At 49.0% G+C, this 23,001-nt stretch overlaps 1 protein-coding gene across 1 annotated transcript in view; it reads right to left on the reverse strand.

The window, feature by feature from the left end:
- The window catches only part of aldh1l2 (aldehyde dehydrogenase 1 family member L2), a 100,859-nt gene that overhangs the window by 3,968 nt on the left and 73,890 nt on the right, over positions 1-23,001 (reverse strand). Inside the window, exons 14-22 of the mRNA XM_033039370.1 lie at positions 21,619-21,689; positions 20,709-20,814; positions 17,368-17,455; positions 15,675-15,768; positions 14,117-14,216; positions 10,816-10,914; positions 10,546-10,711; positions 6,611-6,716; positions 3,978-4,177 (exon numbers count right to left, since the gene is read on the reverse strand). Coding sequence (XP_032895261.1) covers positions 3,978-4,177; positions 6,611-6,716; positions 10,546-10,711; positions 10,816-10,914; positions 14,117-14,216; positions 15,675-15,768; positions 17,368-17,455; positions 20,709-20,814; positions 21,619-21,689 — 1,030 coding nt within the window. The remainder of the gene's footprint in view (positions 1-3,977; positions 4,178-6,610; positions 6,717-10,545; positions 10,712-10,815; positions 10,915-14,116; positions 14,217-15,674; positions 15,769-17,367; positions 17,456-20,708; positions 20,815-21,618; positions 21,690-23,001) is intronic.

Genomic DNA, 23,001 nt, shown 5'->3' on the forward strand with positions numbered 1-23,001 from the left:
GGAGCGGGTGCAGCCCAGAATGCTGCCTGGAATAGAGGTTTCAGCTACAGGGAGGTTGGATAGACTTGGAATGTTGTCTCTGGAATGTCAGAGGTTGAGGGGAGACTTGATTGAAGTATATACAATGATGAGAGGCATAGCTAGTGTGAACAGGCAGAACTGGTTTCCATGGATGGAAATATCCAACACTAGATGGCGTAATTATATGTTGAGAGGGGGAATATTTTGTTACACAGAGCGTCGTGGATGCCTGGAACACATTGCCAGGGGTGGTGGTGGAGGCTGGTATGTTCAGGACAAACATTGTGGTCCAAAGGGCCTGTTCTTGTGTTGTGCCGCTCCATGGTCTAAGATGAGATAGGAACAGGGTATGTGGATTGAGTTGCCAGAAAGTGGTGGAGGCTGGTAAAATTACCACTTTTACAAGACATTTTCCAGCATCTGCAGTTTCTTCTTAAACTCTTGATCATTGGTTGGCACAGACTGGGTGGGTTGAAGGGCTTGTTTCTGCGCTGTATCTGTTTAAAGAGAGAAATATTGGCCACTATAGGCAAACGGGACTTGCTCAATTTGAAAAGGTGGTGGGAATGGATAAGTTAGGCTGAGTGTACAACTCCAAGGATAGCAAGTGATCTGCTTGCTGAAGGAGCCATCAGTGAGGGTGAGACTGAGGTTGTGGGTTGAAGGGGCAACTTGCTCAGACTAATGACAGCAATGCAGATACTATGGGTGGAGCGGTGTTTAGTTTATTAGTTTTTAGTTGATTGTCACATGTAGCGAGGTACAGTGAAAAGCTTTTGTGTGCTTTCCAGTCAGCAGAAAAACAATACATGATTACAATCGAGTCATTCATAGTGTACAGATACATGATAAGGGAATAACTTTTAGTGCAAGGTAAAGCCAGTAAAGTCTGATCAAAGATAGTCTGAGGGTCACCAATGAGGTCGATAGTAGTTCAGGACCACTCTCTGTTTGTGGTAGGATGGTTCAGTTGCCTGATACAGCTGGGAAGAACCTGTCCCTGAATCTGGAGGTGTGCGTTTTCACACTTCTGTACCTTTTGTCTGATGGGAGAGGGGAGAAGAGGGAGTGCCCAGGGAGCTATTCGTCCTTGATTATGCGGCTGGCCTTGCCAAGGCAGCGTGAGGTGTAAATGGAGTCAATGAAAGGGAGGTTGGTGTGTGTGATGGTCTGGGCAGCGTCCACAATTCTCTGCAATTTCTGGCGGTCTTGGCTGGAGCTGTTCCCAAACCGAGCTGTGATGCATCCCGATAAAATGCTTTCTATGGCGCATCTGTAGAAGTTAGTGAGTGTTGTTGAGGACATGCTGAACTTCCTAGGCTTTTCTAAAGAATTAGAGGCATTGATGTGCCTTCTTGGTCGTTGCTTCAATATGGGTGGTCCAGGAGAAGTTGTTGGAGATATTGACTCCTAGGAATGTGAAACGTTCAACCATGTCTACTTCGGCACGATGAACTTACACAGGCCTGGAAACTCCCTCAGCATCACGCCTGTGAAGACAGCTCACTGACAGTTCCCCTGGACAGGGATTACATTGGTTTTCCCAGGACCAACAGCACCCTCAGGAACTCCAGCCACAAGCCACACACAATGTTATCGCCAGAGCAACCTCCACTGAGGCAGTTCCCAGACTCACGACTCTGCTGCATGGTTTTACTTGGTTCATGCAACACAAAGCATTTCACTGTACCTCGGTACATGTGACATAAAGTATAATTGAACCGGCATCATTGACTCAGTCCCTGTGGGTTTCGGGCCCACCTGCTGCTGAGCACAAGGTGGAGGGGACCCCAGTGGGTCACCCCCAGGCACTGGGAGAGATCTTCCACCTTTGCCACTGTTACCTCTCTCCCCTGCATCCTCACTATTGCTCCATACATGTCCTCTTGTTTAGTTCTGACCCACAGCCCCAGTACCAGGGAAGGTGAACTCTCTGGTTTGAAGTGGCGGCGCTGCCTTGCAGCTGCGGCTCACCTGCAGTCCGTTTGTCTTTTCTGTTTTTTGTTTTCTTTTGTCCTGTTTTTTACAGTTTATTTCGGTTTATTTAGCTGTGTATGTGGGGGGGGGGGTGGGTGTAACATGTTTTTTGACTCTTCCTTCGGGGGGATGCGATCTTTCCTGCCGTATCCCCGTCTCCGTGTCCGTCTGCGCTGAGGCCTATCGCGGAGCTGGCGGCCTCCAACTGCGACCGACCTCGAGGCTGTGGAGGCAGAGCCAGGACTTACCAACATGAGCCTGGCCGACTTCGGGGCTGTGGTTGCGGTGCGACACAGCTTCCGACCCGACTTTGGAGCCTCGGAGGCTCGGCCGCGGGCCAGTGGACGACATCATCGGGAGCTCGAGTTCTGTTTTCCGGAGCTCCCGCAACTACAGCTGCGTCCGCTGGACTGGAGGACGGCAGCTTCGGCAGCTTCGACCGCCCCGGGCCGCGGAGTTTGAACCGGCCCGTTTGCGGAGCTCGGATTCAGCCGCGGGACTTACCTACCATCACCCGGCGGGGTCACAACATCGGAGGCTTGGATTGCCTCAGCGCAGAGGGAGAGCAAGGAGGGAAGAGACAATGACTTTGGGACTTTAAACTGTGTTGAGTGTTTGTTATTTATTCTATGTTATGACTGCAGGCTAAACCATATTGTTTGTTTTGTTTTGTTTTTGTCTTTTGTTTTGTCTCTTTTCTTATTGATTGATTGTGTTGTGATGTGTTTACCTTGTTTACCAGAGGGACTAAAGATGGAAATTAGCTACTGGCTACAATCTTGCGTATTACATGCAAATGCTTATTAATATGCACTGTCCCTATACAAATAAAACTAAATTCAAATTCAAATTCAAATTCAGTGGCAGCTCCACTGACCTGGGTGACCCACCACCAGCCCCGGACTCTGTCAATATGTCCATCTCATCTATGACACTCATCCACTGTATCCGCTGTTCCAGGTACGGACTCCTAGTCGGCAAGACTAAGCACAGGCCTGGCAATCGTTTCTCTGAACACCTTCATCAGTCCGCCTTGGCCCACGTGTTGTCCCGGTTGTCAAACACTTTAATTCCCCTCCCATTCCCACACTGACCTTTCTGTCCTGGGTCTCCTCCGCTGTTAGAGTGAGGCCACACACAAACTGGAGGAACAGCACCCATGCAGCTTACACCCCAGCAATATCAATATTGATTTCTCTAACTTCAACTGACCCTTGCATCCCCTCTCTTCGCCCCTCCCCCACACTAGTCATCGTACTAGTTTCACTGTCTTCCTTCTGAGTTTCACTATCTGTATCACTCATTATCACCTAGCCCACAGCCAACAATGGATCATTGTGGGCTCCATCTTTCCTCGGTTATCATTACTTTTGGCATATCTTTCATTCATTTGTTCTATATCTCTCTGTATTACCGTCTATATCTCTCATTTCCGTCTCCCCTGTCAATCTGAAGAAGGGTCTCGACCTGAAACGTTACCTAGAGTCATATAGCCATAGTGTGGAAACAGGCCCTTCGGCCCAAATTGCCCACACTGGCCAACATGTCCCAGCTACACTAGTCCCACCTGCCAGCATTTGGTCCATATCCCTCCAAAGATTTCCAATCCATGTACTTGTCTAACTGCTTCTTAAACGTTGGGGTAGTCCCTGCCTCAACTACCTCCTCCGGCAGTTTGTTCCATACACCCACCACCCTTTGTGTGAAAATGTTACCCTGCAGATTTCTATTAATTATTTTCCCCTTAAACCTATGTCGTCTGGTCCTCGATTCATCTACTCTGGGCAAGAGACTCTGTGCATCTACCCTTTGCTGCCTGACCCACTGAGTTACTCCAGGTTTTTGTGTCTGCCCAGAGTTCCAGAAGCTATATAGTCAGCCCAGCCACCCTACCTAGACAAATTCAATCAGAAACACTCTCCTGGCCACAAAGGCCCACCCTCATCTCAAGGTGTGATCTGCATCGAATGTGAACTTACCAAGGTCCTTCCCAAATCCAGACTGTTTGAAACCTCCAAATGGAGCGGCCACGTCTGTTTTGTTGTAAGTGTTGATGAAGACAGTGCCGGCATCGAGCCTGTCACTCACATACATCGCTTTCCCAATGTCCCGTGTGAAAACTCCCGATGCCAAACCAAACTCCGTATCATTTGCACGGTGCAACACTCCGTCCACATCCCTGGAATTAGTGAACACACGTCAGAATTAGGACTTCCACCAACATATTCCTTCTTCCACCTGCTTGCTCTGAGGGCCGATTAATCGAATTTGGCCTGGTGGTGCAGCGGTTGAGTTGCTGCCTCACAGCACCACAGACCCAGGTTCCATCTTGACTACAGGTTTCAAGGTCAGGTTATTGTTTAGTGTACGGGGATCGCTAATCAGCGCAGTGTGTTGAAGGGCCAGTTTCCGCGCTGCATCTCTAAACTCATCTTCTCAGTGACGGGGAGGGGTGGGATACACAAGACCGCAGATTAAACGTGAGTCTTGGGAAGGGATTAAAGATAGGTTTTGTTTAACACACATGCCCTCTCGGTAAAGAGAAGGACTATGATTAGACTAAAGTGAGACATTCAAATGCACTAGATCGTGGACTGTGAAAGAAATGATGTGTGGAGAAACCTAGAGATCGGATCATTACAATCTCGTGCAGTGAGAAAGATTTAATTAATCTTCACTCAGGAGCTTTTAAAGAAGAGAAAATAACATTAGTTTAGTGTAGAGATAATAATAATAATAATAAATTTTATTTATGGGCGCCATTCAAGAGTCTCAAGGACACCTTACAAAAATTTAGCAAGTAGAGGAAAAACATGTAAGCGGAATGAAATAAATAGTAGAGACATGACTAGTACACAAATTAAAGACAGAATTCAATTCAAAACACAATATGAGGCAACAGATGAAAAGGGAGGGGGACGTGGGGCTAAGGATAGGCAGAGGTGAAGAGATGGGTCTTGAGGCGGGACTGGAAGATGGTGAGGGACACGGAATTGCGGATCAGTTGGGGGAGGGAGTTCCAGAGCCTGGGAGCTGCCCTGGAGATACAGCATGGAAAAAGGTTCTTCGGCCCGAGTCCGCGCTGACCAGCGATCTCTGCACACCAACACTATCCTACACACACTAGGGACAATTTACAATTTCACCAAGCCAATTATCCTACAAACCTGTACGTCTTTAGAGTGTGGGAGGAAACCGGAGATCCTAGAGAAAACCCACGCAGGTCACGGGGAGAACGTACAAACTCCGTACAGACAGCACCCTTGGTCAGGATTGAACCCGGGTCTCTGGCGGTGTTAGGCAGCAACTCTACCGCTGTGCCACCGTGCCACCCACATGGATGAATGTTACATTTGGATGAACCTGAGGCCAGCGCTTTACATGTAAACAATGATACAGTAACTGTGTCCACAGTAGATTCGACAACTACACTCCAATGTTACCACAATGGGCAGCGAATGTGTAACAAAGAATTAATACATTATTATGATCGTACTGGAATGGGTACAGAGGATATTGATAAGGATGGAGTGTTTCAGTTGTGAGGAGACAGTTGGTTTTCCTTGGTTAACATTTGACCTGATTGAGGTATACAGACTTTTGGGGGCTATAGAGTGGATATAAGCAGAGAATTAAAATAAAACAGATTTTTATTGGAGAAACTCAGCGGGTGAGGCAGCATCTATGGAGCGAAGGAAATAGGCAAACCCTTAGGTTTCGACCCACTCCATAGATGCTGCCTCACCCGCTGAGTTTCGCCAGCATTTTTGTCTACCTTCGATTTTCCAGCATCTGCAGTTCCTTCTTAAACAAAATAAAACAGAGTCTTGGTTAAGGGGAGGATGGTTCAATTCTAAGGAAGATTTTTTTTATCGAGAATAGTTAGAGCCCAGAATGCTCTGCCCGATGGTGCAGTGAAGGCAGGAATTCCGACAATATTAAAAACACCAAGGGCGGCACTGTAGCGCAGCGGTAGAGTTGCTGCCGTACAGCGCCGGAGACACGGGTTCAATCCTGACTACGGGTGCTGTCTGAACGGAGTTTGTACGTTCCCCCCAGTGACCTGCATGGGTTTTCTCCGAGAGATGGAATGGGTGACGTGTCCGGTCAAGACCCTTCTAAAGACTGAGTGTCAGCGGAGACGGAAATAAGACATATGAAGAGGTACAAAGAACAAATGAATGAAAGGTGTGCAAAAGGACAAATCAAAGCCAGCAACAATGATCAAGGGTGATGACTTTGATTTATTCTTGGCATACCTTTCATTCATTCCTTCTTTGTATCTTTTCACATCTCTGGCTTCCCTCTCCCCGACTCTCAGTCTGATGAAGGGTCTTGACCCAAAACATCACCTATTCCTTTTCTCCAGAGATTCTGTCTGACCCGCTGAGTTACTCCAGCATTTTGTACCTATCTTTGGTGTAAAGCAGCATCTGCAGTTCCTACACACAGCGTTCTCTGTCATGTCCTGCGCTGGATAACACAAGGCATACTGGAATGATTTATACATTGTGGCTGCCACATGGAGGAGAAGGCAGAGTCGTTGCACTGTGCTGTCCGTAACGTGATACTAACTCTTTGGGCAGGAGATTGACTTCAGCAGCTAACTCACCCATCTTTGAACTTGGAGATGACCATCACTGGTCCAAAGGACTCCTCTTTGGCGATGAACATGTGGTCCTCGACGTTAGTGAACACCGTTGGTTCCATGAAGAAGCCTGGAGTGGTGATAATCAGAGGTCAGTGCGACTGGCAGGACTGGCACCAAGACTGAACACAGAACAGCACAGGAACAGGCCCTTCGGCTCAATGCTTGCTCCAAACATGATGTCACGTTAGACTGATCTCATCTGCCTGTACATGATTTCTATCCCTCTATACCTGCCAATTCCATGTACCTATCTAAAAGCCTCAAACACTACTATCATATAGGCACCACCCCTGGCAAGGCGTTGCAGGCCCTCACCACTCTCTGTGTGAAAACCTGCCCCACGCATCTCCATTAAACTTTCCCCCTCTCACCTTGGAGCTGTGTCCTCTAGTGTTGGACATTTATACCCTGGCAAAGAGTTCTGACACTCTACCCTATCTATGCTCCTCATAGTTTTATATACTTCTATCAAGTATCCCACAACCTCTTACATTCCAGAGAAAACAATCCAACCTCCCTGTAGCTGAAACCCTCTAATCCAGGCAGCATCCTGGTAAACCCTTCCCAAAGCCTCCACACCCTTCCTGTAATGCGGTGACCAGAACTGCACGCAATACTGCAAATGCCGCCTAACCAAAGTCCTAATGAGCTGCACAGGACGTCCTGATTCTGATTCTCAATTCCCCCAGCAATGAAGGCAAGCACATCATACACCTTCTTTCCCACCCTATCAATGTGTGCTGCCCACATTCAGTGAGCTATGATCTTGGAACCCAAGATCCCTCTGCACATCAATGCTGTGAAGGGTCTTGCCATTAACTGTATACTCTCCCCTTACATTCAACCTCCCAAAGTGCAACACCCCCCCACTTGCTCGGGTTAAACTCCATCTGCCATTTCTCTGCCCATTTCTGCAGCTGATCTATATCCCGCTGTATCTTCTGACAGGATTCCTCACTGTCTGCAGCTCCTCCAATGTTGGTGTCGTCAGCAAACTTACTCACCAACCCATCTACATTCAGTCATTTATTTATATCACAAACAGCAGAGGTCCCAACAACGATCTCTGTGGAACTCCACTGGTCACAGACCTCCAGCCAGAATATCTACCTTCCACCACATAGCCGTGCATGAATCCCGTACATCATAATCTTCTGGATCAGTCTACCACGAGGGACCTTATCAAAAGCATTACTAAATTCCATGTATACACCGCCCTACCTTCATCAATCTCCTAAAAAAACCTCGTAAGACACAACCTGCCACGTACAAAGCCATGCTAGTTTGCCCATTCTCTTCCAAATGGGAGTAAATCCCACATCAAAGATTGTCTCCAATAGTTTCCCCACCACGGACGTGAGGTTCACTGGCCTTTAGTTGCCTGGATTCTCTATACTTCCTCGCTGAAACAAAGGAACAACATTGGCCACTCTCTGGACCTTGCCTGTTGTAGAGAAGAAACAAAGATCCACATCAAGGCCCCAGCAATCTCCTCTCTTGCCACCTCAGTAAAACTAGGATGGATCCCATCAGGGCCTGGCGATTTATCCACCTTAATGTTCTTCAAGGCCTCAGCAGCTCCTCCTTCTCCATCTCAAACTGTCTTCACATATTTGTATTTTCCACACTGACTTTGCTGTCCTCCATGTCCTTGTCCTTAGTGAATGCAGGTACAAAGTACTTGTTTAGTGCCTCACCTACATCCTCCAACTCCAAGTATAGATTCCCTCCTTTATCTTTCACCTTCTCCCTGGTCACCCACTTGTTTTAACTTGTGCATAAAAAGCCTTGGAATTTCCCTTACTCCAACTTGCCAATGTCATTTCATGGTCACTTTATATTCCTCATAAGCCCCGTCTGATGTCACCTTCTTAGACCTGACACATGCTTGCTTTTTCTTCTTGACCAGGTTTACAACTTCCTTGGTCATCCATGGTTCCCTTCCCTTGTCATCCTTATCCCTCCTCCTCACTGGAACATGCTGATCCTGCACTGTAATCATTGGAACTTACAGAATAATGAAAGGCATAGATAGAGTGAATGTGGAAGGGATGTTTGGGAGAGTCTAGGACATAGCTTCAGAATTAAAGGGCACTCTTTTAGAAAGGAGGTGAGGAGGAGCTTCTTTAGTCTTCTTCTTGTTGTGTCGCTACACTTTTCCAAGCCACTGAATAACGCAGGCTCTGGCACATGGGTTGAAGATCTTGAGATCTTCTGGTTTGCAGGGCTCTGGGAGGAGGGGGCAGGTATTTAAGCTGTGGAACTCATTGCCACAGAGGGCTGTGGAAGCTGTCAGTGGATATTTTTAAGGCAGAGATATACAAATTCTTGATTAGAACGGGTGTCTAGGGTTATGGGGAGAAGGCAGGAAAATGGGATTAGGAGGCAGAGATCAATCATGATTGAATGATGGTGTGGACTCGATGGGCTGAATGGCCTAATTCTACTCCTATAACGTGATCAGCTGGCCTTTAAATTACTCCCACATGTCATCTATCGGCTGGCCAATAACAAATCCCAATTTACCCTCCGTAGCTTCTGCCTAATGACATTGTAATCTGCCTTGCCCCAATAAGTACCTTCCCCCAACATCCATACCTATACCTATTCAAAACAATACTTTCCCCTGTAACTGTGAGAAACGTAAACACCTGTCCGTCATATCCATCCGGAGACCCCGACTGTCCCTCCAGGTGACGAGGTTCACGTACACCTCCTTTAACGCCATCTACTGCATCCTGTGTCTGATGCGAGCTCCTTTCCATCGGCGAGACCAAGCGTAGACTTGGCCACCATGTTGCCGAACGCTTGCACTCTGTCCACCAAGGCTTACTGGATCTTCCGGTCGCTATTCACTTTAACCCTCCTTCTCATTCAACTTAACTTCCACTTCCACTTCCCCTTCCCATCCCATTTCTGCCCTGGGCCTCCTCCATTTCCAGAGTGAGACCACGTGCAAACTAGAGGAACAGTACCTTACTTACAACCCAACAGCAGGAAGATCAAATTGGAGTTGACTAACCTGCAGTGGAACGACAAAGGCAGTGACGCGCCAGCACTTTATACTAGAAAGCTGTGGGAACCGGGAGGAGCTGCTGACGCCCAGAGTCCATCTGCGAGGGAGGAGCAGTGACTGTGCCTTCTGCAGGGTCGTCAGATCATGTGATAGGAGAAGAATGACATTCGGCCCATCAAGTCATCTCCACCATTCAATCATGGCTAATCTATCTTTCTCTCTCAACCCCATTCTCCTGCCTTCCCATAACCCTAGACACATGTATTAATCAAGAATTTATCAATCTCTGCCTTAAAAATATGAATTGACTTGGCCTCCACAGCAGTCTGTGGCAATGAATTCCAGATTCACCACCCTCCGACTAAAAAAATTCCTCCTTATCTTCCTAAAGGTACGACCTTTAATTCTGAGGTTGTGCCCTCTGGTGCTAGACTCTCCCACCAGTGGAAACATCCTCTCCACATCCAGGCCTTTATGTGTCCCTCGTACATCCCAGTTGACCATTCCCATCCACAATGAACGTTCCACAACAGGTAGCACCTTCTGTTTGGCTTCACACTGTGCTGCTTCCACTCAGTAATAGGCTGGCAGCCATTGCCCCTCCATCAGCCTCTGATACTGCAACTTAACTTTGATTAGTGCGGGTCTCGGGGGTTATGGGGAGAATGAAGGAGAATGGGGTTGAGAGGAAAAGGCAGATCCGCCATTATTGAATGGCGGAGTTGACTTGATGGGCCGAATGGCCTAATTCTGCTCCTATCACTCATGAACGTATGAACATTGAAAGACTCCCACATGGGTGAAAGCACAAAAGGCTACAATACTGCGACACACGGATATTAACCAGTGCTGGCTTGGCAGAGAGGTGTAAGCTGCGTACCGGGCCGTGGGACCGATCTCCCCCCACACACTAGTGTGGCTCCATCCTTCACGCCCGCCTCACAATACTCCAGCAGCTTCTCCAGGTGGGCCTTGTGGTTCTGTGGCCCGTGGTCCGTCGACCTGTCCAAAGGGTCTCCGATCTTCATCTTCTTGATCTCCTCAATCTGTAAAACAGTACGGCGGGTGTAGTGCAGGCAGACGGGCAGGGACAGACGCACACGTGGCCAGCTCTGGCTGGCAATGCAACTATTCACGATGCCTTCCTTACCACTCGACCAAGAAACTCATCATGGATGGACTCCTCCACAAACAAGCGACCAGCTGCAATGCAGTTCTCCCCCTTGTTGAAGTAGACCGCTCCCATACCCTGCAGCAGAGAGAGAGGTTCATGTTTCACTGCTCAACAAGTACCTGCACCAATGTTTCCCTTGCAGTATACTCTATTCAATATACCTGTAAATGTACACTTCAGTATTCTTGCACACTGCTATCCCCAGTGGAAGATGCACACTACCAGTCACTCACATCAGCACAGCATTCCACTGTGGCTGCCTCTCAGCGCCAGAGAGCCGGGTTTCAACCTGCCTATGGGTGCTGTCTGTACGGAGTTTGTACGTTCTTCCTGTGACTTGTGTGGGTTTTTTCTGGATGCTCCGGTTTCCTCCCACATTCCAAAGAAGTACAGGTTCTAAAGTGGTTTGTAGGTTTTTATTTGTTGGTAAAATTGTAAATTGTCCCTAGTGCGTGTTGGATAGTGTTAGTGTAGGGGTGGCCGTTGGTCGATACGGACTCGCTGGGCCGAAGGGCCTGTTTCCGAACAGTATCTCCGAACTAAACAATGATAAATGGTGGTAGACAAAAATGCTGGAGAAACTCAGCGGATGAGGCAGATTCTATGGAGCGAAGGAATAGGTGACGTTTCGTGGTCGAGACCCTTCTTCAGACTGTAAACATCAGTCACCTATTCCTTCGCTCCATGGATGCTGCCCCACCCGCTGAGTTTCTCCAGCATTTTTGTCTACCTTTGATTTTTCCAGCACCTGCAGTTCTTTCTTAAACAATGATAAATTGAAGTTTAGTTTTGTTTATTAAGTGTCATGTGCGCGGGTTTCAGCCCCATTGTGGCCCCATTTCATGTGGCGGGGCTGTGAACTGGAAGTATCCTGAGCTAATCCTGCGACCACCATCATCGACTGTCACAAGTGATGGCTCCCACTGATTGTCGCTGGAAGCTTGCGTCCTTTTCAGGACGGACGATGACAGCGTGGCCAACATTTGTAACAAGGTGCACAGGAAAAGAAGAAGTGTATTGTGCAAAGACATTGTGTTAACCTGTGGCCTCCTCCCTCCCACCCTGTTTAAGCCTTCACTGCAGCAGTTAGTGAGGAGCAGGTACCCGCCCTGTCCCACTGGAATATATGCAATACTCCATCAGAATCCTTCTCCTAGTACAAGCTGACCAGGCAGGTCTCCACCCTGTGCCCTGTACATGGGTGACGAGTTGTCATCGAATGGGCTGACAAGTACAGCACAGGTACATCACCTCCCACAGCAGATTAACCCACTTGGCAAGGCTTGGACAGGACCTTGTAATCCTAATTCAACATGGAGATGGTGTGCCAACTCCTCATACCCCTCCTCTTCCCTTTCTGCTTGGAGATGAAGGCTTTTAGACTTTAGAGATATAGTGCGGAAACAGGCCCTTCGTCCCACCGAGTCCGTGCCGACCAGTGATCCCCATTACACTAGCAATAGCACAATTTTTACTGAAGCCAATTAACTTACAAACCTGTGCGTCTTTGGAGTGTGGGAGGAAACCCACGCAGGTCACGGGGAGAACATACAAACTCCATACAAATAGCAGCCTTGGTCAAGATTGAACCCGGGTCGTTTGCGCTGTGAGGCAGCAACACTACCGCTGCACCACTGTGCTGCCCTCTTCCCCTTCTGCTTGTAGATAAGGTGATGATAGATTCTGACGTTGTCCACTAGAAGCATACCATTTGAACATGTTGCCAGCTAGAAGCATACTACAGTACATGTTGCCCACTAGATTTCCCTACCTGCTGATGGCATTGAGCGGGTGTCTTGCTCAAAATTTACAGCACCAAGCTCCCTCTGGGATAAGTGTGAGGGGTCACACGTCTGGATCAACAATGGTTGCCAAACACTTTAACTCCCCCTCCCATTCCCACCTCTCTGTCCTGGGCCCCTCCACTGTCAGAGTGAGGCCCAGCGCTAATTGGAGGAACAGGACCTCGTATTTCGCTTGGGCAGCTTACATCCCAGTGACATGAATATTGATTTCTCTAACTTCAGGTAACCCTTGCATCCCCTCTCTCTCCATCCCTCCGCCACCCTAGTTCTCTAACTAATGTCACTGCCCTCCTGATGTATTGTACAGTTTGTATGCCTCGTTGTCACCTTCCCCTCAGCCAACAATGAACCAGTCTACATTTCCTTGAACTCCATCTACTCCCAATCAGATCCTTCCTGCACCGTCGGAACCTCACTACCAGCGCATGCTGCCCTCGGGACGGTTGCTATGGAGAGGAGACAGTTGCCCACCTCTTCGCAGAGTGTGGATTTGCAAAGAGAGTCTGGAGAGGTTCGCAAGGGTCCCTGGAGCGCTTTATCCCGAACAGCTCCGTCACAGAGGACTCTGTGATTTACGGACTGTTCCTGGGGCCCCATTCAGAGACTGACAGTGCTGCTGGAAGGTCATCAACTCAGTGAAAGACGTTCTTTGGTCGGCCCGAGCGTTGTTCACCACCCAGCGGAGCGAGATGTCCGTCAGGGAATGGTGCCGACTGGCCCGCTGCCGACTGCAGGAGTACGTGCTGAGGGACGCACTGAAGCTTGGTGCAGCCAACGCCAAGGCTCGGTGGGGGAGGACCACAGTCTAGGGTCCTTCCGCTGCTGGACATGGGGGGCACGGTGTGGTGGAGATACCCCTCAAAATAAGGGAAGGGATTCCATGCCAGGGGGCCACATGAGTGGCACGGGTGGGGGACAGATTCGTGACATTTGTGTAATGTATATAAACTGTATTGAACAATTTGTATAGCCTCTGAAAATGTTGGATTAACTTTTTGCATGGTTCATGTATTGTATATATTTATTACCGGAATAAAGTTTATTTTGAAATATTTTAAAAAAGATTCTCTGCATTGGAGTGTGTGGTGTTGTCTGAAGGTCCTAGGAAAGATCGGGCCTGTCTGACAGAACTCACCATTCTCCCCTGTTCTGCCTGTATCCACACTCCCAGCCTGTATCCACACTCCCAGCCTGTATCCACTCCCAGCCTGTATCCACTCCCAGCCTGTATCCACACTCCCAGCCTGTATCCACACTCCCAGCCTGTATCCACACTCCCCGCCTGTAGCCACACTCCCCGCCTGTATCCACACTCCCAGCCTGTATCCACACTCCCAGCCTGTATCCACACTCCCAGCCTGTATCCACACTCCCAGCCTGTATCCACACTCCCAGCCTGTATCCACACTCCCAGCCTGTATGCACACTCCCTGCTTGCCCCCCACTCTCCATCTCCCTGTTGCCCCACTCACCATTCTCACGGCTTTGTCCAGATCACAGTCGTTGAAGATGATAAGTGGTGACTTGCCGCCCAGCTCCAGCGAGACCTTCTTCAGATTACTCACCGCACAGCTGGAGAGGAGACGTTATAGATCACTCAACATCATTTACAATTACTGTTCTTATTCCTCTCCTTCAGTTTAGTTTAGAGACACAGCGCGAAAACAGGCCCTTTGGCCCACCAATCCGTGCTGACCAGCGATCCCCGTACACCAACACTATCTTACACACTAGGGACAATTTACTAATTACCAAAGTCAATTATCCTGCAAACTTGTACGTCTTTGGAGTGTGGGAGGAAACTGAAGCACCCGGTGAAAACCCACGCGGGTCACGGGGAGAAGGTACCAACTCTGGCGATGTGAGGCAGCAAGTCCATCGCTGCGTCACCGTGCCATCCCATTTGTGGTGTTGCTTGTGGCAACTGCAGCAATGAGGGTAAACAGACACACTCCTCAATCACCCCCATTACCAGATGGGTAATATTGTTCTGTAGGATTGCCAGCGCCCAATACATAGGCCAGAGACTCTGGCACTGACCCCTGACACCCGACCCCAGGCACTGACCCGCAGCACCTGCTGATCCTGTCCCTCCAGCAACATAACCCCCACCCCCCCTCCAATTAACCTGCAGCCCCCCAACACCTGAGCAACATGTACCAAGCTTGCTGGTGTATCTCTGCTGCCAGTCACTGACACCTGCCCAGGTTGTGTGGACAGGCAGCGATCACAACCTGCCGCTCACATACACCACCCAATCTGCCCCGTGACTACACAGGAACCCCCTCCTCCTCCCTCTTGCCCCACCCCCCACCACCCCTCCGCTCTCCTCCACCTCCACATGCCTTCTCCTCCACCCCCCCACTGAGGCCCAGCCCTCTCGCACAAACACCACCCAATGTGTCCAGGACACTTTCCCATTACATTGGAACTCCCCGCCCTTCTTCCCCTCTCCCCTCCACTCTTCCTGCCGCCTCTCCCCGTCTCAACCCTCACCGAGGCCCATCCTTCTCACACAAATGGTGAATCTGTGGATTTCTTTGCCAGACAGCTGTGGAGGACGTTGATGGATATTTTGAAGGCAGACATTGATAGATTCTTGATCAGTACGGGTGTCAGGGGTTTATGGGGAAAAGGCAGGAGAATGAGGTTAGGAGGGAAAGATAGATCAGCCATGATAGAATGGCGGCATTGAGTTGATGGGCCGAATTCTGCTGCTAGAACTTATGAAACACCACGCAATTCGCCACTTGGATCCTGTCCAACCTTCCCCGGGGCCTGCCCTCTCATAGAGTCATAGAGTGATACAGCGTGGAAACAGGCCCTTCGGCCCAACTTGCCCATCCACACTAGTCCCACCTGCCTGTGCTTGGTCCATATCTCTCCAAACCTGTCCTATCCATGAACCTGCCTAACTGTTTCTGAAGCATTGAGATAGTCCCTGCCTCAACTTCCTCCTCTGGCAGCTTGTTCCATACACCCACCACCCTGTCCCTGTCACAGCAGACGGCTGTGCCTGTGCTCACCCACCTTTGCATGATGTGTTTTCCGATGGGAGTGGATCCAGTGAAGCCCAGCTTGCGGATATCCGGGTGTTCCGACAGTCGCTGTCCCACCAGGCCCCCTGTGGGCCCCACCAGAGTATAGTTTAGAGATACTGCATAGAAACAGGCCCTCCCTTTGGTCGGTGGGGGCGCTGCAAGATAGCTGCCCTGCCAGCAGTGTTAGTCATTTCTACTTTTTTTGTTTTTATGGTATTTCCAAATGTCTGTTTTAATGTCTTCTTGTGTAGGGGGTGAGGGGGGGGGGGGGTAAGGTGGAAACCGCTTTCGGTCGCCTACTCCACGGAGAGGCGACTTTTTCCATGTCGCCTCCCTCGTGGCCTAACACCAAGGATTGGTGCGGCCTTTCCCGGAGTCGGGCCCGGAGCATCAGCAGCGGGCGCAGCGTGGACTACATCCGATCGCCAGCCCGCGGACTACAACATCTGAAGCCGCTGAATGCAGAGCTTCTAACCGCGGGCGCGGCGGGGACGTACGGACTTACTTACTATTGCCGGGGATCCCTGGAGAGGGCCTGTACATCTGGCCGCCCACAGCAGCCACTGCGGAGGTTATGGTCCCGACCACGGGGGAGAAAAGGAGGAGGACTGACTGTACTTTGTCCTGTCCAGCAGTGAAGCTGTGGTGGATGTTTGTGTTAAATTTTTATTGTGTATTGTGTGTTCTGTTTTGATTGTACCACTGCTGGCAAATTCACTGCACTTTATTGTGTATGTGATGAATAAATCGAATTGACTGATTGATTGATCCCGCCCACCGGGTCCACACAAACCATCCAGCAACCATTCACACTAGCTCCATGTTATCCCACTTTAGCATCCACTCCCTACACACTAGGGCTAATTCACTGAGGCCAATTAACCTACAAACCCACATGTCCGTTAATTTAGTTTAGTTTAGAGATACAGCATGGAAACAGGCCCTTCTGCTCCCCGAATCAGTGCCAACCAGAGATCACCCATACTGTAGTTCTATCCTACAATTTACAGAAGCCAATTAACCTCCAAACCTGCAAGTCTTTGGAGTGTGGGAGGAACCCAGAGAACCCGGTGAAAACCTACGAGGTCACGGAAAGAACGTACAAACCCATGGTCAGGAAGGAACCCGGGTCTCTGGCGCTGCGCCACCGTGCTGCCCCAGCCATTGCCGACACAGGAGACTGGCACCTGGAGCCTGGCCTTGTCCTGTACGGGGGCAGATGTTGCCAATGGCGACCCATCAGCTTTGTAATACGTACACCAGGGAGAGGAAACATGACACGGGAGGAATGACAACACACCTCCACATTCAGCTAGAGTTTCTTCCCAGTTGCAGTCAGGCAACTGAATCATCCTAGAACAACCAGAGAGCAGTCCTGATCTACCTCATTGGAGACCCTCGGACTATCCTTGATTGAACTTTACTGGCTTTATCTTGCACTAAACGTTATTCCCTTATCATGTATCTGTGGACGGCTCGATTGTAATCATGTATTGTCTTTCTGCTGACTGGTAACAAAGGTTTTTCACTGTACCTCGGTACACCTGACAATAAACTACACTGGACTGAAGTGATTGAGGTGGGGGGGGGGGGGGGGTTACCGACGTCTATGGGAGGCATTGAGCAATAGGGGCGATTGGAGCAACACCGCCGTACAGGTGAACAGTTCCAGTGCGAGTTACCTGAGCCGGGGAGGATGTTGATGACTCCTCTGGGAATGCCGGCACGGGCTGCCAGCTCGGCAAACTTCAACGCGGTGAGTGGCGTCACCTGGTCGGAGACAGGACACGGCAAACATTCAGGCTGCACGGCACGGATGTGGGTGGAGGGTTGGTAGAGGCCAGGGGCACTAGGTGGGTGGCAGTGTGTATGTGTGGGGGCGGGGGGGGGGGGGGGGGAGCACAGAGCAAGGGGGGCAAGGTGGGGACCAATGGGGGTGGGGTGAGCATGGCAAGGGGGAGGAGGAAGGGAGCAGTATTGAGCGGGGCTGGGGTGAGTGGGGGAGCACACGTCAGTTGGGTTGGGCCTGTGGGTACCAAGAGGTGGGGGGGGGGGGGGGGGGGACCGGCAGCATCTCTGGAGAGAAGGAATGAGTGACGTTTCGGGTTGAGTCCTTTCTTCAGACTGGTTCGGGATAAGAGAAACGATACATTTTGATGAGAGATGTAGAGGATAATGAGCAACGAATAAAAGATATGCAAAAAAGTGACGATGATAAAGGAAAGCGCTGTTTATTGGGTGAAAACGAGAAACTGGTGCGACTTGGTAATGATTGACGATGCTGCGGAGGCAGTGAATGTTGTGACAAGGTACACAACATGTTGGTGCTTTAGTATCTACACTTCTGCACTACTGCAACCGCAATAATCACCCTCCTTCATTCCCCAACAAAATGCCGGAGTAACTCAGCCCACTCTCTGGAGAGTAGGAAAGTTGCCTGTCCTGCTGAGTTACTCCAGCATTTGGTGTCTAACTTTGGTGTAAACCAGCATCTACAGTTCTTTCCGACACAATTCTTCCCCAAGAGTTAGGTTGCCCCTCATGGAATCAAAACTGTTAATGAGGAAGACATATTCGGATATAAATGAGGGTGGCCAGATATCACAGCTGGTCATCGTGACTTGCTACAGCAATTCCAAGGCATGAGGTGCAGGGAGCGGTGGTCTTAGCCTGGTCTATCACGGGCACAGCCCTCTCCCCACACTGAGCACAATGCACGAGGGGCTGACACCTATCATCAGGGATCCCCACCATCCCCCTCTCTCACTGCTACCACTGGCCACACGGTACAGGAGCCTGATGTCCCACTCCATCTGAGCCAGGTTCTTCAACCAATCCACACAACCCCAGTCCCGTCTTGATAACACAACACTACGGCGCATAGCTTGCACTACCATAGTTTCATTGTTTTACATCTTTTATTGCGTAGTACTCCATATTATCGTGTCAAATTTGTGCCATTTATGCATAAATTATGTTGTGCATGTTGTCTAGTCTGTAGAATGATAGTGATACAGTGTGGAAACAGGCCCTTCAGCCCAACTTGCTCACACCGGCCAACATGACCCATCTACACTAGTCCCACCTGCCTGCATTTGACCATATCCCACTAAATCTGTCCTATCCATGTACCTGTCTAACTGCTTCTTAAATGTTGGGATATTCCCTGCCTCAACTACCTCCTCTGGCAGCTTGATTCATACACTCATCACCCGATGTGAGAAAATGTTACCTCTCAGAATTTGATTACCGGTAAATCTTTCCACCTTCACCTTGAACCTATGTCCTCTAATTCTCAATTCCCCTAGGCTGGGCAAGAGACTGTGCGTCTACCCGATCTATTCCTCTCATGATTTTGTACACCTCTATGAGATCACCCCTCACCCTCCTGTGCTCCAAGGAATAGATTCCCAGCCTGCTCGACCTCTCCCTATAGCTCACACCCTCACGTCCTGGCAACATCTTCGTGAATCTTCTCTGTACCCTCTCCAGATTGACATCATTCCTGCAACATGGTGCCCGTGATGCTTCTGCGAGCATGAGTTTAATGTAACCTGCATCTCATCGTACTTGTGTATATAGAAACATAGAAAATAGGTGCAGGAGGCCATTCGGCCCTTCAAGCCAGCACTGCCATTCATTGTGATCATGGCTGATCGTCCCCTATCAATAACCTGTGCCTGCCTTCTCCCCATATCCCTTGATTCCACTAGCCCCTAGAGCTCTATCTAACTCTCTCTTAAATCCATCCAGTGATTTGGCCTCCACTGCCCTCTGTGGCAGGGAATTCCATAAATTCACAACTCTCTGGGTGAAAAAGTTTTTTCTCACCTCAGTCTTAAATGACCTCCCCTTTATTCTAAGACTGTGGCCCCTGGTTCAGGGGGTATGGAGAGAAGGCAGGTACAGGATACCGAGTTGGATGATCAGCCATGATCATATTGAATGGCGGTGCAGGCTCGAAGGGCCGAATGGCCTACTCTTGCACCTATTTTCTATGTTTCTATGGTTCTGGACTCGCCCAACATTGGGAACATTTTTCCTGCATCTAGCTTGTAAAATTATAAAATCCTTTTATAATTTTATATGTTTCTATAAGATTCCCCCTCATCCTTCTAAACAGTGAATACAAGCCTAGTCTTTTCAATCTTTCCTCATATGACAGTCCCGCCATCCCTGGGATCAATCTCGTGAACCTACGCTGCACTGCCTCAATCACAAGGATGTCCTTCCTCAAATTAGGAGACCAAAACTGTACACAATACTATATATAAGTTTATATATATATATATATATATACTATATATATATAATACTATATATATCTTTTCCTTCGCTCCATAGATGCTGCTGCACCCGCTGAGTTTCTCCAGCATTTTTGTGTACCTACTATATATAAGTTGTCGACTTGGTTCTGGCAGCTCAGCAGAGCAGCAATAGACTGTCAGCGAGCTGTGGGAAGGAGGGTGGGTGCTCTCCACATTCTGGGGATCATTTCCAATTGTGTTGGTGCCTGTCTGTGAGTTGGTCAGGGCAAGCAGTGTCACACACGTGTAGGAAGGAACTGCAGATGCTGGTTTAAACCAAAGTTAGACACTCTAACTTTTCTCATTTCTCTAACCAAGTAACCTCTGCATCCCCTCTCTCCTCGTCCCTTCCTACCCTAGTCACCGTGCTAGTTTCACTGTTTGTGTCACTCGTTAGCACCTTCTCCACAGCCAACAATGGACCATTGTGGGCTCCATCTTCCCTTAATCTTTGTTGCTTTTTTGCATATCTTGTATTCATTTGTTCTGTATCTTTCTACATCACCGTCTATATCTCACATTTCCCTCTCCCCTGACTCTTGGTCTGAAGAAGGGTCTCGACCCAAAACGTCACCTATTCCTTTTCTCAAAAGATGCTGAGTTACTGCAGCTTTTTGTGTCACATACACACTCTGTGTAGCGGGACAGGACCTGCTCTGTGTGCTGCCATGCTCCAGTTTACAAAGGGGGATTAGTGCATGTCAGTGGCAAGGTACCTGTGCTGGCTTCAATACTAATGTGTTGCCGGCTGCCAGACATGCTGCACTCTTCCACGCCAGCATCATGAGGGGGTAGTTCCAGGGAATGATGATCGCACAGACCCTGCAAAACACAAGAGGAAAACAGGAGAGTGGTGGGCAGCACGGTGGCGCTGCAATAAAGTTGCTGCCTTCCAGCGCCAGAGACCCGGGTTCCATCCTGACCGTGGGTGCTGTCTGTACGCAGTTTGTACGTTCTCTTCGTGGCCTGCGTGGGTTTTCTCCGGGTGCTCCGGTTTCCTCCCACACTCCTAAGACAATAGACAATAGGTGCAGGAGTAGGCCATTCGGCCCTTCGAGACAGCACCGCCATTCAATGTGATCATGGCTGATCATCCCCAGAACCCCGCATGTGATCATGGCAGAACCCCGTTCCTGCCTTCTCCCCATATCCCCTGACTCCGCTATTTTTAAGAGCCCATCTAGCTCTCTCTTGAAAGCATCCAGAGAACTGACCTCCACCGCCCTCTGAGGCAGAGAATTCCACAGGCTCACCACCCTCTGTGAGAAAAAGTGTTTCCTCGTCTCCGTTCTAAATGGCTTACTCCTTATTCTTAAACTGTGGCCCCTGGTTCTGGACTCCCCCAACATCGGGAACATGTTTCCTGCCTCTAGCGTGTCCAAACCCTTAATAATCTTATATGTTTCAAGACGTACAGGCTTGTGGGCTAATTGGCTTGGTATAAAAGTTAAATTGTCCCTAGTGTGTGTAGGATAATGTTAGTGTGCGGGGATGGCTGGTCTGTGAGGACTCGGTGGGCCGAAGGGCCCGTTTCCGCGCTGTATCTCTGAACTAAACTAGTGAGCAGTCACACCCAACATGGAACACCATTGACTGAAGCAACTAACACTTCATGTGTTATCTTACCCAAGAGGCTCCTTCTTAGTGTACGTCAAATTATAGTTGGGACGTGCTTGGTTAATGGGGATTGTAGAGCCCTGAAAACAAAATGGAAAGATTGTCAGTTTTTACATTCCAATTTAATTTACTCTTCAATATAATAGTCAATTCAGTTTCAGGTGGAAGTGAAATGAGGGAGGTGTTAAAATGTGAGAGATTGATCGATTGAATGATACTTCATTATGACATAGAAACATAGAAATTAGGTGCAGGAGTAGGCCATTCGGCCCTTCGAGCCTGCACCGCCATTCAATATGATCATGGCTGATCATCCAACTCAGTATCCCGTACCTACCTTCTCTCCATACCCTCTGATCCCCTTAGCCACAAGGGCCACATCTAACTCCCTCTTAAATATAGCCAATGAACTGGCCTCGACTACCCTCTGTGGCAGAGAGTTCCAGAGATTCACCACTCTCTGTGTGAAAAAAGTTCTTCTCATCTCGGTTTTAAAGGATTTCCCCCTTATCCTTAAGCTGTGACCCCTTGTCCTGGACTTCCCCAACATCGGGAGCAATCTTCCTGCATCTAGCCTGTCCAACCCCTTAAGAATTTTGTAAGTTTCTATAAGATCCCCTCTCAATCTCCTAAATTCTAGAGAGTATAAACCAAGTCTATCCAGTCTTTCTTCATAAGACAGTCCTGACATCCCAGGAATCAGTCTGGTGAACCTTCTCTGCACTCCCTCTATGGCAATAATGTCCTTCCTCAGATTTGGAGACCAAAACTGTACGCAATACTCCAGGTGTGGTCTCACCAAGACCCTGTACAACTGCAGTAGAACCTCCCTGCTCCTATACTCAAATCCTTTTGCTATGAAAGCTAACATACCATGTCATGTGAGTCACATGTGAACTCTTTGTTTTGTGTAGCATACACAAGGTATGCAAGAGGCACCACATCTAGGGCACCGACAACGTTACAAAGTGTTCCATACTGTCCCCAACTTTGTCCTCTCACGCTGGGGAGTAATTGGCCTGTCTCCATGCTGCATCTCTAAAATAAACAAAGCTAAACCTCTTACTGGGGGAGTCATTGAAAAAGTGACTTTTCAAACAAGAACCTGGAAATAAGGCCTGGATAGAGTGGATGTGGAGAGGATGTTTCCACTAGAGGGAGAGTCTAGGACCAGAGGTCACAGCCTCAGAATTAAAGGGCATACCTTTAGGAAGGAGATGAGGAGGAGTTTCTTTAGTCAGATGGTGGTGAATCTGTGGAATTCATTTGCCACAGAAGGCTGTGGACGCCAAGTCAATGGATATTTTTAAGGCAGAGATAGATAGATTCTTGATTAGTACAGGTGTCAGGGGTTATGGGGAGAAGGCAGGTAAATGGGGTTGAGAGGGAAAG

This window comes from Amblyraja radiata, chromosome 21 (genome assembly GCF_010909765.2).
Source record: "Amblyraja radiata isolate CabotCenter1 chromosome 21, sAmbRad1.1.pri, whole genome shotgun sequence".
NCBI classification, from domain to species: domain Eukaryota; kingdom Metazoa; phylum Chordata; class Chondrichthyes; order Rajiformes; family Rajidae; genus Amblyraja; species Amblyraja radiata.